At 41.7% G+C, this 19577-nt stretch overlaps 1 protein-coding gene across 3 annotated transcripts in view; it reads right to left on the bottom strand.

Moving 5' to 3' along the window:
• Positions 1 to 19577, bottom strand: part of AGL (amylo-alpha-1, 6-glucosidase, 4-alpha-glucanotransferase) — a 419432-nt gene that overhangs the window by 310968 nt on the left and 88887 nt on the right. For all 3 annotated transcript variants that reach the window (XM_069232148.1, XM_069232150.1, XM_069232149.1), the window contains exons 6-7: positions 12156 to 12337; positions 4877 to 4988 (exon numbers count right to left, since the gene is read on the bottom strand). In XM_069232148.1, coding sequence (XP_069088249.1) covers positions 4877 to 4988; positions 12156 to 12337 — 294 coding nt within the window. The remainder of the gene's footprint in view (positions 1 to 4876; positions 4989 to 12155; positions 12338 to 19577) is intronic.

Here is a 19577-nt window from a genome sequence, read left to right as displayed (position 1 = left end):
ACAAAGTCTACCTACCACTTGGGCCAACAGCATCTCCTTTTGCATTCTCCATTCTTCCCAGCAATGGCTACTGCATCGCCAGAAAACACTAAGTTATCCTGATGTGGTGGAGTAGTCAAGAACATGTAGACCCTACCATCAGAAGCTAGTTGAACATGAACATCTCTTCTGCCCTGACCAACACTCCCAAGATGTAGCCTTCTATCGTACTTCACTAATCTGGACATAAACAACATGTCATCTGAGTCAGGGACCACAACATTTCTGGTCACCTCCCTTACGATGAAAGGACCCATAAATGTGGACTCACTCTTCGTGGTGAATCTTGGCTTGCTCACAAGTACAATATCTTCCATGTTCCACGGCATTTGTTTCACTCACTACTTGTCAACAAATCAAACCTTATATCTTCTGTGATACTTTTTCCTTCTGGTACTAAGAGAGCGTAGCTTATATAATCTATTTTAACACGAAAGGTTCATGAATCAATGTGTGATAATGCTGCATAGAAACTATAATCATAGTAATTTTGCTTAGACGTGCACTTGAATTGTGACCACGGGGAGTGGCCACCAATGTATACGTGGACTAATAATAATGACCAAAATGTTTATATTATGTTTAAATAAGTTTATACTAATGTTTGCGTTATTGAATCTGTACTGAAATCCTCATAGGTATTAAATTAGCAAGAGCCGAAGCTTAGCTGCCTTGGCTCTCATATTAAATGCATTTTTCTATTTTCCAGTGTGCTGACTCACAAAGGGACATGACCCTGCGTATTCTTTTTCTTGAAATTAGAAGATGAATGTAACCATGTTAGATCCGTTCTCACAGTTCTCTCTCATTTGCAGAATAAATGTTAAAAGTAAATTGAAACAGTGTAGATTAATGTTATGTACAAGGTCATTCAAACCGGTGAAGACAATGGAACTGTTGACCAAAAGATGTGCAAAGAATTACAGAAAGATGAAATCATACCGGACGTGCCACCTCTGAAGACGTCAATTATGAAGACCAATCAAAGACTTGTAAAATAATATGGGGCGAAGAGTTGGGTTACCTAATGTGTATTTTGATAGGTTAAAGATAGTGGGGTATAACAGATGACCAGTAGAATTTTGGGGGAATGTACAACGAAAAAGGGATAAAAACCCATGCCACGGGGAGTCATGGAGGTGGGTTAGGGAATGCTATTGATTTTATCCAAGAACTCTGTCACTCTGTTTGGTGATTTGGTGGTTTACTTAAAACCATCCTCGCCCTTAGACTTGTCCTTTTACATTTTACCTCCTTATGAGGGAAGTGCCCTTATGCCCTGGAGCTGAGTTTTGACTGATGGTGAATTGACAGATATCCTGAAGACGAAGACTGAACTTGTGTGCTGACCTAATCTTGGAGGGTAATTATGACAATGCAATTGTAATTTGTCTGTTTGCTTTTCCTTTCTAGGTACCAACTGCTTACTTTTGACAGAGACCTTAGCTACATGTTTTACAAATTGGTGTTCTAAATTGTTTTGCATGAAGCTCAACATGCTAATGCTAATCAGTGGGTAGGACAGGTATTCACTTAACTGACGCAAGTAGACAAACGACCGAAACTATGCTTTGTTAAAATGACACGTTATTGACACTCTGCTAAAATTGATCTATGTTCACACTGTGTTATGTTCTGATGTTTGTGATTCTCGCATTAATGAAATCTTATCACAGCTGTCATATCGTGACTATGTTATTATGTTTCTTGGTGTTGAGATTAACACATATGCTTCTAGATTGTAACTATTAGGGAATAAAACTTATAAACTTCTACTAAGCTGGTGGGGTTATTCATGGCTGCAAGGTCATGGCAGAGTCTTGAATTGATTAATGACTTTGACTAAAGTGAAGTGTATTGTTGTGATAAATATTGATGACATTATTGACGTATTGATTGACATATTGATTAGCAATCTCGTCCTAAGGTGACTCTCAACTGGGTCAAAACATTCATTGGCCTAAAACGAGTCCTAATGTGTAACAAATTATCATAAAAGGACGCGTTAACAGTAGTAATACAATCTTCATCCAACACACCACCTTTAATTCTATTACCAGACGCCGACCAAGCCGGTTTAAGTTTGAAATTGGGTTTCCTAACCTTAACGGAAAGAAACTGAGATTTTAATGTTACACGGTTGGGGGTGTTACAATGTGCCCATCAGGTTTCCCTTAAAACACCCTTGAGGGGAATCTTAGTAGCCACCGCTCTTTGCACACACGCTTTGACCATTCTGTTAATTCGTCCAGCCAGGCCATTTGCATGTGGGGAGTAAGAAGCAGTTTTTAAATGCTCAATCTCGTACGTAACAAGCTATTACCAAGCAATGTCAAGGGGTGTAATGGAGGCAAAGTCAGAACAAAGCGGACTTCGAAGAAATGGTACTGGTAGCCTGGGGCAGATGTCTTTACTGATTGATTGGTGACGAATTGTAAAAATGCGGATACATCTTTGAGGACTCTTAGACCAGAAATGGGTGAACCTGTAATTCAGAAAAAGCATGGGAAACTGTTGCAGTGGACATCTTAGGACCGACGGGGGCAAATTCCAAGTATGTGATTTTAATGACTGATATATTTTCAAGCTGGCCAGTGGTAAGAGTGGTAGATAAAGTGGATACTGATGTGGTGTTGGAATTTATGGACAAGGTTTTTGTAAGTGAAGGATTACCTCCATATGTAATCATAGATAATGGGGTACAATGTTTCCAAGAAGGCTAAGGATTATTTTGATGGAGTTAGTATCAGACATCGAACCACATCATTGTGGAATCTCAGTTCCCAGTGGGTAATGGAATAATTGAGAGATTCAACAGAGGTCTCAATGAGGCTATACAACTTGCTTTGAGGAACAATGAGGATTGGATTTTCCAGATTCACAAGACTATATGGGCATATTAGACCACAGTTAATGAAATGAATAATTGCTCACCTTTGAGATCAGAGAACAAAGGACAAAAAGTAATCCGGAATGGTTGATTGATTCATCTCTTAACAATATTGCTACTGAGGAATTGTAGAAAAGAATTGTAAATACACATAGAAGGTTTAAGGGATATATGACAGTAAGAAGAGCTCAGTTAAGGATCCTGAAGTAAAAACTCAGATGCTCATTAAAGTGAAGAAACCATGGAGGATGAACAAAGTTGAAAGTCAATTTTCAAAACCGTTAAAGGCAGTAAATATTTTGAAGAATGCAGTATTGCTAAATGATGGAAAAGTTTAGGATTTGAATTGAATTTTGAAGGGAGATAGGAGATTGTATGTTAATTATTTGTCAAGTGAAGATGATTAAAAACAAAGTCAGGGTAAACCAAGACAAGATGCATGTCAAGATATTACTGAGGGAAATATCAAGGAGGAAGTAGAGTAAGTGTTAAGTGGCAAGGAGATTTCAGAAAAGACGGACAGGTTGGCACAAAAAATATACCTACTGACAACGGGATAAGTGGATGTGGAAAGAGTAATGATGATTACAGCAGTAATATTTTAGATGAACCCAATAGGCAACATAATCTGGATCTGGGAGTTAGTGATTCAGAATTGAATGACAATAGAAGAAGGGGGAGAAAACCTAAACGGTGGCCAGATTCTGTATGTGAAGGAGAGAATGGTGTGTAAGTACATTGTGTGAAGGAGAGGATGGTGGTGCAAGGTACTCCTTGATAAAGGAATTTTTGGTATTTTATATTTTAGAGTATAAGTTTAGTACAGTTTTATTTATTCTATATATTTATTGGTTTTTAATTCGTTTTTTTATTATTTATTTTGTTAACAGTTGAAGATTTGTTATGTCTATCTTACTTTAAGAGAAGCCTGCAATTTGCTGCTTCTCATTCCAGAGTACTCATTTGAGAATACTGAGAGTTATAAGATGTGTAGTTGTTTCAGGAAAATGACAAGAGTTGGATGAGCATCTGTGTGCTGGCATTTATACCAGAATGAATCAAACAATTTAACTACGAAGGTGGCATACTGTCTTTACACGCTTGTTCATGGATATCGTTTTGCACGGTTTGAAGAGAAACAAAACGATGTGAAAAGGAAGTCAAGAATTTTTTTTAATGGAAAATAATTACAAATTGCAATGAACCAGGAAAGCTACCTATGATTAGTGGTCGCCTCAATGAATGGGACCACTATATTTTCAGGCCGAGCCACTGTTCTTTTTGGTGATAAAAGAAGTTTCCCAACTCAAGAAAATTCTCCTTTAAAAAAGGTATTTGCCCCGAGCTAAAGCCTTCGCTACTCGTTTTTTTGAACGTTTTGCCATTCTATAACAACTAAATTTTCTCTTGTATGTGTAATAAAGTACATGCAAAGAATTAAACGCAATGTGTTTGCCGGCAATGAATTTCCTGGAGTACATGCAGTTCTTTAATTCAGAGACAGCAATAGGGTTCACCAAAGCAGTGAAAGAAAGATGGCAATGATCCAACCCGTCATTCTGCACAAACAGGGAGGAAAGTTACTACTTTGAGAAGAGGCCAGGAGTTACACTATAGTCTAAAGCAGCAAAACAAAAGGTGGATCAGGTCTATCAGGAGATTGTTTACAACAATGAAAACAATAAGGAAAATAAAGGCTTGTCTGCAGGCAGTGTGGCGATCACAGGAGACAATCGCCTGTTGTGAAAAGAAGGAAAATGACTGGAGAAATAAGACCAAGGGCATCACAAGTGTGGTGTTTGAAATTGTTAATTTCCTGAGCTGAACCCACCTAGAACCATCACACAGAACAGAACAAAAAACAAGACAATGACGCAGTAAATGCATGAAAATATTTAACAACTGGATCAGTTAACATTCAAATCTTGTAATATTCAATTATTTTACCTTTGGTTATAAGAGTTCTGAATTGATCCAAACATTTTGTGACATTTACTTGATAAAACTCCCACAGTTTTATTTTTGGATAAATTTCCTCCCAAAGAAGTCCACGAATACTCTGCACAGAAATAAAGATATATTAAACGGTAGAACGCACAGCTGTATAGAACAACAAAAAATGACTTATTGGAGCTGTACATTTTAAACCAAAATGTAATAAAAACATTTTTAATTTTTCTCTTACTTTCAACAGAAGCTAATAATACATACATGCACACCGAAAATCAATGGTGAAAAAGTAAAAAGGGTCATGAATATAGCAAATAAATAATCATTGAAGCCATAACAAAACGTAACAAATACTTGCAGACAGAGAAGAGAGAGGAATGAACACAATACAAAGTAGAATAAGAATGGATAAAAAAACAAGGCTGTCGTTTTAGCAGCAATGAATATAGCCCAACATAATTCACTTAATTCTCCATGACAAAATCAACAGATAAAGAGCCAACACCTCAATCAAGCACAACAACAATTAATCTAAACATGCAAAAAAGAACATTATAATTTACTATTGGTACACACAGGTGTTCCACCAGGAAGCAGAGCAGTGGGTAAAGATGACCAGACTTCAAACTCTGGTCCCAGTACCCCACTTGAAGGCATCCAGGAACACCTGTGTACCCTCCTGGGCCCAGGTGTCATCCTGATGAAAGTGTTTAAGAGCTAAGATCTACTGATAGTGGATACTACGCATACCATCATGCTTACCTAAAATGAAGAATTTCGCACTTGCGATTTGATGCTTTGGCTTTTAAGAACGTGGAGGTAATTAATTGACATCTGACTTGAATTAACTATTGCCGGAGATATGCAGTTATAATCTCTGAACCTATCACCTGGTCCAATGTTCCTACCACACTTTGATGGCACCAATATTCTAAGGTGGAGCACATTACACCTCTTTATAATTTACTGGTCATCAACAGTACATTGTGGAGGATAGAAAGATTAGTTCAGGTTAAGGATGTAAAGCAGCTGTTTTCAGGTAATAAGTTTTAACTTTAACGTGCTGGGGATTTAAGGATCTCTACATACTGTAACACTCATGTTCCTTGGAATCTGCTGCGATTGTGAACCAAAATTTCTATAAATATTCATAAATCTCTGGTGCAATGCAGCTCAATCTCCTCCGCGTATACAGCACAGACTTCTAGGGAGATGGAAGGTAGTTTTCTGGGGAGGCACAAATATTGCAAATGACTTATTAGAGAATTAAAGAATTCCCAAGTTTCAAGTTCCAGATTTCTTTTTTAGCTTTTCCTTAGTTGTAGTGTAGTCTGACTAACGAACCTGAAACATATGTATGCATTTCTTAGTTCAGTGCCTTCAGATAAAGGGTCTTTGACATATGGGCTGCCGCCAACAGTGCTGCATCAAATGAGTGGAGTTATAGACTCTTAGTTTAACTCTATCAATTGTAATTACCAAAAACCTAATTCAGCTGAGGGGGGTAAAGGTGAAAGCAACAAAAGAGAAGACAAATTTACCATTAGCTCATCGGTGTTGGACTTGCCTTTTGCTGCTGTCTATCACCACCTTGAAAGAGCCAGTGAGTCAGTTGTCTTTTTTTTGTACTGTTAGCTGTGACAGGGCCAAAAAACAGCCCTCAAACTGTCCCCTACAATTTGGCTTATCTGGCAGTGAACTTCCTTCTGGTTTAGAGATTGACAAATGCCACATTTTCTGCCAACGGTTACTACTCTAGCTTTATCATGCACTACATGAAGGTGACAGAAAAGGTCTACTTCATATCCACAAAATTCCAAACAGAAACTACTCGCCTGATGACCCAGAGTGGTAAATCTCCAATTTGGGTAAATAACCAAAACCTGGAAAAGCAGTTCCACAAACATGTAATAGCCAGAAATAAAAACCAAGACCAGCTATGAAAACAACAACAATTTAAAGAACACTCACTTAAAACAACCATTTGCAATACAATGGGTCTTGCGTTTACTCGAGTTAAAGCTATTAGCGTTGTAAACTCCTAACCAGACTTCTCTTGCCACATAAACTGAAAAGTAAACCAGTTTCACATAAGCGAGCCAAGGGACGCCTTGAGCACAAAGCAAACACACAAAAGGAAACAGACATTTGCTCGCAGTGAAATGTATCGGCAAAAGTGCGATTATCCATGTAACCCGCAAAAGTGCAATTAGCCATGTAACCGCCAAAAATGCAAATATCCATATAACAGGGTTGATGTCATGCAAATCGCTCAGCTACTGCCCAGCGAGATCACGCTGCCTATGAAGTAAAGAGAAAAAGTAGTCCAGAAACCATACGGAAAACATGGAGCCTTGTATGTTTTCAGTAGTTGGCCGGTGCGCTCGAGGAGGGCTAAATACCAGAAAAGGCATGACGTATGCATGCCTTTCACTAATGAAATGAAGTGAATTGTAAAAGGCAAGCCCACGAACCAACCAAAGTGATGGGCCTGACATGGATGTGGTTACAAGCCCGTAGAGAGATAACAACAAGGACAGAGCGATTTGCGCTCAACCCTAAAAAAAAGTTGGAGAAGAGGGGTTAGATGGTAAAGGAATGTGGAGCAGCTATCCTACAGTATAGAATCAGAGATTGTGAGAAAGGTAGCTTTCTAGTAAACAACAATCACTGGAAAAAAGTGAATTACACAGGGTGCATATTTACCAGGGGTACAGAGCAGACACAAATGCAAAGAAGAATGTACTGTAATGCCCACTTAAACCTCTGTAATAACTGAGTGTGAAAAGCATTATTCAGTCCTGCCACACAAAGGTAGTTAGTGCCAATGTGTGTGAGGAGATGTACAGGCCAAAATCACTTTTGTAGAAACAAAAGGTTCAAAGTCCAATTGTATAATTTACAAGCATAAGTTGAAAGCAGTTTCAAGCATATCTTCTGAGAAACTGAAACAAATTAATACCAAAGCGGATTTCATTGCGAGAATCACTGCGTTGTACAGAATGTTACTTGGATTCCATTCCATTTCAATTCATTTCTAACTGCCATTCAACATTTGGGGGGGTGTCACGCTGATTTCCAAGGTAGCCACATAGTGCAAATCTCCGGAGCATGATCTGCCAATTCCTGTTGCACATGGGGTAATCTTCAGCAGTAATCTGCAGCAGCCCTCCTAGAACCTCAGAAGCACAACAAGATTAGTGTATGGTGCAGGGCTCGGTTGGACCTCATCAGTACCAGTCCACAGGGAGGAGGCGCCGCCGCAAGCCTCGGACTGCCTGGTGGCAACAGGGGCTTCTGGTGAGCCTGAGGGGTGATGCAACGGCTCCGATCCATGTAGTGTCAGCAATGCAGTGGTTTGGACAGAAGCAGAAATTTATACTCACTTCTTAGGGCCCATGACAGGATTGTCGCAACTTGGCAGGGCAATACTCACAGTTGACAAAGTCCAGGTGCTGTAGGAGGTGAGATGGAAGTCTTTTGTGTCTCTGTGACTCCAGAAAACAGGATGCAAGCCAGCAAGCCCTTGGAGTCACTTTGGTTCCGGGTTGGTGAAATGCAGGTCTTTTCCTTCTCACTACTAGGCAAGGAGGGGAGAAGGCAGCAGGTCAGCACAGCAGTGCAGGAGTCCATCAGAGTCCTTTAGAGTGACAGTCCTTTCAGCAGCACAAGAGTCCTTCTTCCTGGTCCAGACATGTACTGAGTTGGTGGTGTCATAGGTCCAGTGCTTATACTCAGTGCTGACTTTGAAAAAGTGAGGGAGACTTCAAAGAAAGGCCTTTGAAGTGCACACACTTTCTGCCCTTCTTATCCTGGTTTCACCCTCACTATGTGTAGAGATAGGACACAGCCCATTCAGTTTTAAGTGTCAGCTCCTTCCTTCCATCTTGCCCAGGCTGTGGATGGCCAAACAGGCACACCTATGCACTCTTTGTGCATGGCTGTCTGGAGGGAATGCACAAAGCCCAGCTGCCACCTACCCCAGTCATGTATTTAGAGATAGGCAGAAGGTACCAGATGGTTAAAGTGAGATAATGCTAACTTTCTAAATGTAGCATTTTCAGAACTGCAATTTAAAATCCAACTTTGCCATAAGTTGTGATTTTAAATTGTGATTCCAGAGACCCCAAACTTGGGGGTCCCATCTCTTCTCATTTAGAAATTACACCTATAAAATGTAATAAGATAATCCTAATGTTATCCTACGGGAGAGATAGGCTTTGCAGTAGTGAAAAAGGAAATTAAATGTTTTCACTACTAGAACATGTAAAACTTAAAAACACCTAATTTGTAAATGATCTGCATCCTGCCCTCAAGCTAGCTAGAGCCTACCTTAAGGGTGAGTTGTATGCATTAAAAAGGAAGGTTTGGGCCCAGCAAGAGGTTTAACTTTCCAGGTCGAAGTGGAAGTTTAAAACTTCACACACAGGCTCTGTAATGGCGGCCTGAAACAAGGCCTACTGAAGTGGGTGGCACAATCAGTGCTGCAGGCCAAGCAATCACATTGAATTTACAGGCCCTGGACACAGGTAGTGTACTTTACTAGAGACATATAAGTAAATCAAATATGTCAATAGTGGATAAGGCAATGTGACGATGTTTTAAGCAGAGAACACATGCACTTTAGCACTGGTTGGCAGTAGTAAAGTGCCCGGAGTCCTAAATTCAGCAATAACAAGGTCAGCAAAACAGAATGTCTGAAGGCAAAAAAAAAAGTCAGGAGAACCCACCCCAAGGATGCCAGGACTAACAATAAGATATTGGTGAAGGTGCTTGCCACCAGACTTACTATACTAATGGAACACCTTATCTCATCCGCCCAATCTGGATTTGGGCCCCACAGATCCACTAGTATTAACCTTCACACCATATTTGCGGTGCTCAATCAGACAGCCCCACGTGTGCCAGCTGCTGCAGTCCTCCTCGACGAGGAGAAGTCCTTTGACTTTAGAGTGGCCTTTCCTTTTCCAAATATTAGCTAAGATGGGCACCCCTCCAACTTCATTGCACTCACCTGTATTCTCAGTGTAGAGACAGAGGCCCGCATCTTCATCAGCAGCACACTAACAGACCCCAGGCAATATATAGAGGCACTTGACAGGGATGCCCATCTTTACGTTTATTATTCGTGCTAGTCATGGATCCTCTTGCAAATCTTCTGCAGGAGTGACACTCATACAGACTTCTGGAGCTCTCCATGTAACGCCTCCTCTTATCCATGTACACTGATGACATTTTGTTGTTTGTGAGAGACCCAACCTCCCCCCTCCTGCTTCCCCCTCCCCCCCCCCCTTTTGCCATTATTTGTGACATAATACGATTCGGATGCAAGTCAGGCCAGGTCATTAATCGATCGAAGTGAGATATCCTCTCCCTCATCAACTGCACAATGCGACACAGCTAGAGTTCCCTATAGGATGGTTTACCGACTCAGTCAGATACTTAGGCATAATCCTTAATCACAAGGAGGATACTCAATTACAATAAAAATACAGCCCAGTCATAGAATGACTGGAGTCACAGGTATGACTAGGGTAAAGCTCCTCCCATCACTTGGAGGAAGGATAGCTATTATTTTGGATGGTGGTCCTCGCCCGCTTTTTTTATACCATTCATGAATATTCACATTCCATTTCCCAACACCTTCCTTAACACGCTCCACAAAGTCCTGTTTAAACTAATTTGGGCTGGAAAGCAACCCTGCGTTAGCTGGAACATGTTAATATTACCATATGGTAGGGTGGAATGGAGATGTCAGATTTGGAACTTTGTTACCTGGTAGCACAATGCCACAATGTAGGACACTGGTACCATCCTGATGCCAGACTTCTGTATTTACATCCTGAGCATGACAATGCAGGGGAAGACATTGCTTAAAACCCTGCTCCCGGCTGACTTGTCTAGGCCTCCACACAAAATAAAAACTATTGCAACAACCTTTTGGGCCTGACAGAAACTTAGCAGTCGACTAGGTTATTCAACACTCTATTCACTAGCAATTCCACTTCCAGGCAACCAGTTGCTGCCACCCGCTATGGACTAATTAGTATAAAGAACCCTGACACAAAGGGGGCAGTGGAACTATGTGATCTGCACTCTCATCACAAGGTTGCGACACTGGAACAACCTACGCACAGCAATGCTTCCCGTCCCGTAGAACAGTTCTTACATAGGAGGCCTACAGCATGCAGCCCAGACCCACCTCTTTGGATTTCCAGACAAACCCAAAGGCTTCTCTCGTTTCACCCCAATTATAAGCACAGTGGAGTCTGCTGGGTGCGTGTCCTTACTGTATAGGGCATGCTCCTCTCCAAGCCCTGATAGCCAGAACCACTTGCAAAATGCATGATCCAGAGTTATAGGTGAATAAATCACTACTTCCCAATGGACCTACTGTTGTATGCAAATCAAACTGGTTTCAATGAATCATGAACATAAGCGTGTTCCATTTCATATTTTTACACAAGCTCTATTCTGCACCTGCTTGACAAACAAGAATAGATGCCTCCCTATCACACAGATGCCTGAGACACTTTCAGGAACAGGCAGACTTCATGCACTTGGCATATGAATACTTTGGCATTTTGTCCTTCTGGGGAGAGGTGGCTGACATATTTGCTGGGATGACTGAGGTACAGTTCGATCTTCCTCCACTCATATCCATTCTGTGCTTTGTAAAACCATTACTGGAAGGGTTGCTCAGATATACAGCAATTGCTCTGTTAATAGCTAAAAGATGGGGTGTGCACACGCACACACACACACACACACACACACACACACAAAAATAAAAGATCTTACAAACTGTAATACCCAAAGGTAGGTAAATGCCAGCTTGCAGCCACAGACATCTGGTCCCAAGGATATCCGGGGACCTCTGCAGGCATATTTAGGCCAGACTGCAGACTACGCCACAACCTCAGACATGCAGAACTCGGACATTATCGTCTCATTGGTGACTCCCTCGGGGACTGCAAAGTAGAGTGGCTATCCGATGTAAGGATGAAAGACCTGAGGCCACTATTCACCATGCCAAGATACTAAAACTTTAACACCATATACTGTTTTGTTTTATTGACTGCCCTGTAACATCTATTCCCCATACACCACAGCACTCTGCAAACTAAGCATATGTACCCATGTCGCTGATATGAGGTGTGTTGTTTGATGACTGATATGAACCACAATGTAACAATGTATCATGCTTGTCTGCATGTTGTTTATAACATATCAATAAAAAAATATATTTTTTTTAAAGTATCAAATTTGTACTCACATTTAGCTGCTGGTCATTCTCAATTAGGGCAGGCACTCCTCGATCTTTATATTTGCCACTTACGACATCACAGTTAAAGTGCCATAGGGCCCTGTCCAAGACCCAAGCAGGTTTCAGGTGTGGAGAATTTACCAAGTTGTAGCCACACTCTGGATGATCTTGTATCCACTTACTGTTTGCAGCTATTAAAATATAGTAAATACATGAATTAACAAGGATAAGGCCATCCTAATTATACAACACGTTGCAAAAATATGAAATCTTTTCAAAAGTTCTTATAATGTAGAATCATTAGGCCAGTTAAAAAGCTGCTACTAATGATGGGTATTTACACTGTCCCTGAGGATGTTGGAAATATTATTATGACGAATCCCCAAAATGAACCATGGCAGGCAGATTCATTCAAACCTAAAACACTAAAAGTCATTTATTTTCAAGGAAAATATATAACAGTTCCAGGGTGGAATCCCAGATCCAGTATATTATATATGGAAAATGTCACTTACCCAGTGTACATCTGTTCGATGGCATGTGTAGCTGCAGATACACATGCTGTGCACAGTCCGCCATCTGGTGTTGGGCTCGGAGTGTTACAAGTTGTTTTTCTTCGAAGAAGTCTTTTCGAGTCACGAGACCGAGGGACTCCTCCCATTTCGACTCCATTGCGCATGGGCGTCGACTCCATCTTAGACTGTTTGGCTCGCAGAGGGTGAGGTAGGAGTTGTGTATGCTAGTAATAGTGCCCATGCAATGGAGTGAATGCGTATGTACATAATAAAGTTTTAAGTAATATATTTACAAATGTACAAATGTTTAAGATCTACTTCTAAACGGCTACAGGCTCCCGGGGAGGCGGGTGGGCGCATGTGAATCTGCAGCGACTAATGCCACGAACAGATGTACATTGACATTTTCCGTTCGATGGCATGTGTAGCTGCAGATACACATGCTGTGCATAGACTAGTAAGCAGTTATCTCCCCAAAAGCGGTGGTTCAGCCTGTAGGAGTTGAAGTAGTTTGAAATAATGTTCTTAATACAGCTTGACCTACTGTTGCTTGTTGTGCAGTTAGCACATCTACACAGTAGTGCTTGGTAAATGTATGAGGCGTAGACCATGTTGCTGCCTTACATATTTCGTTCATTGGAATATTTCCTAGAACGGCCATGGTAGCACCTTTCTTTCTGGTTGAGTGTGCCTTTGGTGTAATAGGCAGTTCTCTTTTAGCTTTAAGATAACAGGTTTGAATGCACTTAACTATCCATCTAGCAATGCCTTGTTTTGAAATTGGATTTCCTGTATGAGGTTTTTGAAAGGTGATAAATAGTTGTTTTGTCTTTCGAATTAGTTTTGTTCTGTCAATGTAGTACATTAGTGCTCTTTTGATGTCTAATGTATGTAGTGCTCTTTCGGCTACTGAATCTGGCTGTGGGAAGAACACTGGTAATTCTACCGTTTGATTTAAGTGGAACGGTGAGATTACTTTTGGTAAAAATTTAGGATTGGTCCGTAGAACAACTTTATTTTTGTGTATTTGAATAAATGGTTCTTGAATGGTAAATGCTTGAATTTCACTCACTCTTCTTAGAGATGTGATGGCAATTAAAAATGCAACTTTCCACGTTAAGTATTGCATTTCACAAGAGTGCATGGGCTCAAAAGGTGGAGCCATGAGTCGTGTTAGGACAATGTTGAGGTTCCATGAAGGAACTGGTGGTGTTCTTGGTGGTATAATTCTCTTTAGGCCTTCCATAAACGCCTTTATGACTGGTATCCTAAACAAAGAAATTGAGTGCGTAATTTGTAGGTAAGCAGAAATTGCCGTAAGATGTATTTTAATGGAAGAGAAAGCTAGGTTAGATTTTTGCAAATGTAGTAAGTATCCTACTATTTCTTTTGCAGATGCGTGTAAAGGTTGAATTTGATTATTATGGCAGTAATAAACAAATCTTTTCCACTTATTTGCATAGCAGTGTCTAGTGGTAGGTTTTCTAGCTTGTTTTATGACCTCCATACATTCCTGTGTGAGGTCTAAGTGCCCGAATAGTAGGATTTCAGGAGCCAAATTGCTAGATTCAACGATGCTGGATTTGGATGTCTGATCTGTTGTTTGTGTTGTGTTAACAGATCTGGTCTGTTGGGTAGTTTGACATGAGGTACTACTGAAAGGTCTAGTAGTGTTGTGTACCAAGGTTGCCTTGCCCATGTTGGTGCTATTAGTATGAGTTTGAGTTTGTTTTGACTCAACCGGTTTACTAGATATGGAAGGAGAGGGAGAGGGGTAAAAGCGTACGCAAATATCCCTGACCAGTTCATCCATAGAGCATTGCCTTGGGATTGATCTTGTGGGTACCTGGATGCGAAGTTTTGGCATTTTGAGTTTTCCTTTGTTGCAAATAGATCTATTTGAGGTGTTCCCCCAAATTTGAAAGTAATTGTTTAGTATTTGGGGGTGAATTTCCCATTCGTGGGTTTGTTGGTGATCTCGAGAGTGATTGTCTGCCAACTGGTTCTGAATCCCTGGAATAAATTGTGCTATTAGGCGAATGCGGTTGTGAATCGCCCAATGCCATATTTTTTGTGTTAGGAGGCACAACTTTGTCGAGTGTGTCCCTCCTTGTTTGTTTAGATAATACATTGTTGTCATGTTGCCTGTTTTGACAAGAATGTATTTTTGGGTTATTATGGGTTGAAATGCTTTTATCGCTAGAAATACTGCTAACAGTTCTAAGTGATTTATGTGAAACTGCCTCTGATGTATGTCCCATTGTCCTTGGATGCGGTGTTGATTGAGGTGTGCTCCCCACCCTGTCATGGAAGCATCCTTCGTTATGACGTATTGTGGCACTGGGTCTTGGAAAGGCCACCCTCGGTTTAAATTTGTACTGTTCCACCATAGAAGCGAGATGTATGTTTGGCGGTCTATCAACACTAGATCTAGAAGTTGACCCTGTGCTTGTGACCATTGTGATGCTAGGCACTGTTGTAAGGGCCGCATGTGCAATCTTGCGTTTGGGACAATGGCTATGCATGAAGACATCATGCCTAGGAGTTTCATTACCATTTTGACTTGTATCTTTTGTGTTGGATACATGGCCTGTATTACCTTGTGAAATGTTTGAACCCTTTGTGGACTTGGAGTGGCAATCCCTTTTGCTGTGTTGATTGTGGCTCCTAAGTATTGCTGTGTTTGACACGGCAAAAGGTGCGACTTCGCGCAGTTGATGGAGAAACCTAGCCTGTGAAGGGTCTGTATGACATAGTTTGTGTGCTGTGAACACTGTCTTAGCGTGTTGGTTTTGATTAACCAGTCGTCTAAGTACGGGAACACATGTATTTGCTGCCTTCTGATATGTGCAGCTACTACTGCCAGGCATTTTGTAAAAACTCTTGGCGCAGTTGTTATTCCGAATGGCAACACTTTGAATTGGTAATGTATTCCTTGGAATACGAACCTTAGGTATTTCCTGTGTGAAGGATGTATTGGTATATGGAAATACGCATCTTTTAGGTCTAATGTTGTCATGTAATCTTGCTGTTTGAGCAGTGGGATTACGTCTTGTAACGTGACCATGTGAAAGTGGTCTGATTTGATGTAGGTATTTAGTGTTCTGAGATCTAGTATTGGTCTCAGAGTTTTGTCCTTTTTGGGTATTAGAAAGTACAGTGAGTAAACTCCTGTGTTTTTTTGTAGATTTGGTACTAATTCTATTGCGTCCTTTTGTAGCAATGCTTGAACTTCTAGTCCTAGAAGATCTATATGTTGTTTTGACATATTGTGTGTTTTCGGTGGGACGTTTGGAGAGAATTGGAGAAATTCTATGCAATAACCATGCTGGATAATTGCTAAGACCCAAGTGTCTGTTGTTATTTCCTCCCAAAGTTTGTAAAATTGGCTTAGTCTTCCCCCCACAGGTGTTATGTGATGGGGTTGTGTGACTTGTGAGTCACTGTTTATTTTGAGGAGTTTTGGGGCCTTGGAATTTTCCTCGATTTCTTGGGAATTGGCCCCCTCTATATTGCCCCCGAAAACCTCCCCTCTGATATTGACCCTGGTAAGTAGGCCTTGTTTGTGAGGTTGTGGTTTCTGTGGGATGACCTCGAAACCCTCCCCTAAAAGGTGTTTTTCGAAATGTGCCTCTGCTCTGCGGGGAGTAGAGTGCGCCTATGGCTTTGGCTGTATCGGTGTCTTTTTTGAGTTTCTCAATGGCAGTGTCTACCTCCGGCCCAAACAATTGCTGTTCATTAAATGGCATATTGAGCACAGCTTATTGGATTTCCGGCTTGAACCCTGAAGTGCGCAGCCATGCGTGCCTTCGTATCGTGATTGCAGTGTTTATTGTCCTTGCAGCTGTATCTGCTGCATCCATGGAAGACCGTATCTGATTATTTGAGATACTTTGTCCCTCTTCTACCACCTGTTGCGCTCTTTTTTGGAATTCCTTGGGTAAGTGTTCGATGAAATGTTGCATTTCATCCCAATGAGCTCTGTCGTATCTTGCCAAAAGTGCTTGTGAATTGGCAATACGCCATTGATTTGCTGCTTGTGCTGCAACCCTTTTTCCCGCAGCATCAAATTTGCGGCTCTTTTTTTCTGGAGGTGGTGCGTCTCCTGCGGTATGAGAGTTGGCTCTCTTACGAGCTGCCCCGACAACTACTGAGTCTGGTGTTAGTTGTGTTGTAATATAGATTGGATCTGTTGGCGGTGGCTTGTACTTTTTCTCCACCCTTGGAGTTATGGCTCTGCCTTTAACTGGATCCTGAAATATTTGTTTTGAATGTCTTAGCATTCCTGGGAGCATGGGAAGGCTTTGGTACTGGCTATGGGTGGAGGATAGGGTGTTAAACAGAAAGTCATCCTCAAATGGTTCAGAATGTAAGGTGACGTTGTGAAATTTGGCTGCCCTTGCGACCACCTGTGTGTAGGATGTACGGTCCTCAGGTGGTGACGGTTTTGTGGGATAGGAGTCTGGGCTGTTGTTAGACACTGGAGCATCGTAAAGGTCCCATGCATCGGGATCATCCTGACTCATTGTAGTATGAGCTGGTGAGTGCATCAGTGGAGGAGTTGTTGCTGGTGATGCATGTATTGATGGTGGTGGAGACGGTGGTGGGGTTGTTTTCCTTGCCACTTTTGCCTGTGGTTGCTTGTCCTTTTGTTGAAAGGCAAGTTTCCTTTTTATTTTGATTGGGGGAAGGGTGGTTATTTTCCCTGTGTCCTCATGAATATGAAGCCTTCTTTGCGTGTAGTCAGGCTCTACAGCTTGAAGCTCCTCTCCAAATCTATGTAATTGGGAGGTTAATCCTTGTTCCTCTGTATAGGAACTAGTTTTCGGCTCCGAGGCTGGATGTTTCGGAACCAAAACCTTTTCGGAAGTCTTTTTAGGCTCCGAAGAAACATTCTTTGTTTTCGGCGTGGTGTCTCGGTACCGAAATTCTTCGGTGCGGCTGTCTCTGTGCCGAAGTTTCTCGGAGCCGCTGTCTCGGCTCCGAGGTTGCTGTGTGGCGGTATCTCGACCGGAGTCGGATGACTTCGACACCAGCATGCCCTTTTTCAGTGCCTTGGATCGGTCACCTAGTTTTCGGGTTAAGCCATGGCCTGTTGGCGGTGGCGTCCCCTGGGCTTTTGTGGACTTCTCGTGAGTCTTGATTTTCGACGTCTTACTCACGGTTTGGGGTGTTTCTTCGGCGTCGAGTTCTTCAGAATCCGACTCGTGGATAGAGAAAGCTTCTTCTTCCTCCTCGAAACGTTCTTGACCTGTCGGCGTGGACGCCATTTGTAGTCTCCTGGCTCTTCGGTCTCTCAGCGTCTTCCTCGACCTAAACGCTCGACAGGCTTCACAAGTATCCTTCTTGTGCTCGGGGGACAAGCACAAGTTACAGACCAGATGCTGATCCGTATACGGATACTTGTTATGGCATTTTGGGCAGAAGCGGAATGGGGTCCGTTCCATCAGCCTTGAAGTTGCACGTGGCCGGGCCGACCAGGCCCCAACGGGGGATCGAAAAAAACCCAAAGGGCCACCGGAGCTCTTCAAAATTCGGTGTCGATTTGTTCTAACTAACCCGATACCGAACGCAAACAATACCGATGATTTTTTCTGAGATTCTAACTAACTTTCCGACCCGAAACACGGAGCGAAAAGGAACGCGTCCGAACCCGATGGCGGAAAAAAAACAATCTAAGATGGAGTCGACGCCCATGCGCAATGGAGTCGAAATGGGAGGAGTCCCTCAGTCTCGTGACTCGAAAAGACTTCTTCGAAGAAAAACAACTTGTAACACTCCGAACCCAACACCAGATGGCGGACTGTGCACAGCATGTGTATCTGCAGCTACACATGCCATCGAACATATTTTCCATATATATATATATATATACATATATATATATATATGTATATATATATATATATATATATGGAAAATGTCACTTACCCAGTGTACATCTGTTCATGGCATGTTCTGCTGCAGATTCACATGCTATGCATATTCTGCCATCTAGTGTTGGGCTCGGAGTGTTACAAGTTGTTTTTCTTCAAAGAAGTGTTTTCGAGTCACAGGATCGAGTGACTCCTCCTCTTCGGCTCCATTGCGCATGGGCATAGACTCCATGTTAGATTGTTTTCCCGCAGAGGGTAAGGAAGGAGTGATAGAGTATAAAGAGATGTCCATGCAAATGGAATATATATATATATATATATATATATATATATATATATATATATAAATATATATATATATATATATGGAAAATGTCACTTACCCAGTGTACATCTGTTCGTGGCATTAGTCGCTGCAGATTCACATGCTGTGCACATCCCGCCATCTGGTGTTGGGCTCGGAGTGTTACAAGTTGTTTTTCTTTGAAGAAGTCTTTTCGAGTCACGAGATCGAGGGACTCCTCCCATTTCGGCTCCATTGCACATGGGCATCGACTCCATCTTAGATTGTTTTCCCGCAGAGGGTGAGGTAGGAGTTGTGTATGCTAGTAAAAGTGCCCATGCAATGGAGTGAATATGTATGTACATAATGTAGTTTAAAGTAATAGATTTATACATTTACAAATGTTCAAGATCAACTTCTAAACGGCTACAGGCTCCCGGGGAGGCGGGTGGGCGCATGTGAATCTGCAGCGACTAATGCCACGAACAGATGTACACTGGGTAAGTGACATTTTCCGTTCGATGGCATGTGTAGCTGCAGATACACATGCTGTGCATAGACTAGTAAGCAGTTATCTCCCCAAAAGCGGTGGTTCAGCCTGTAGGAGTTGAAGTTGTTTGAAACAATGTTCGTAGTACTGCTTGACCTACTGTGGCTTGTTGTGCCGTTAACACATCTACACAGTAGTGTTCGGTAAATGTATGAGGCGTAGACCATGTAGCTGCCTTACATATTTCGGTCATTGGAATATTTCCTA

This window comes from Pleurodeles waltl, chromosome 4_2, assembly GCF_031143425.1.
Source record: "Pleurodeles waltl isolate 20211129_DDA chromosome 4_2, aPleWal1.hap1.20221129, whole genome shotgun sequence".
Lineage (NCBI taxonomy): Eukaryota > Metazoa > Chordata > Amphibia > Caudata > Salamandridae > Pleurodeles > Pleurodeles waltl.
This window is presented reverse-complemented; position numbering and strand designations above follow the sequence as displayed.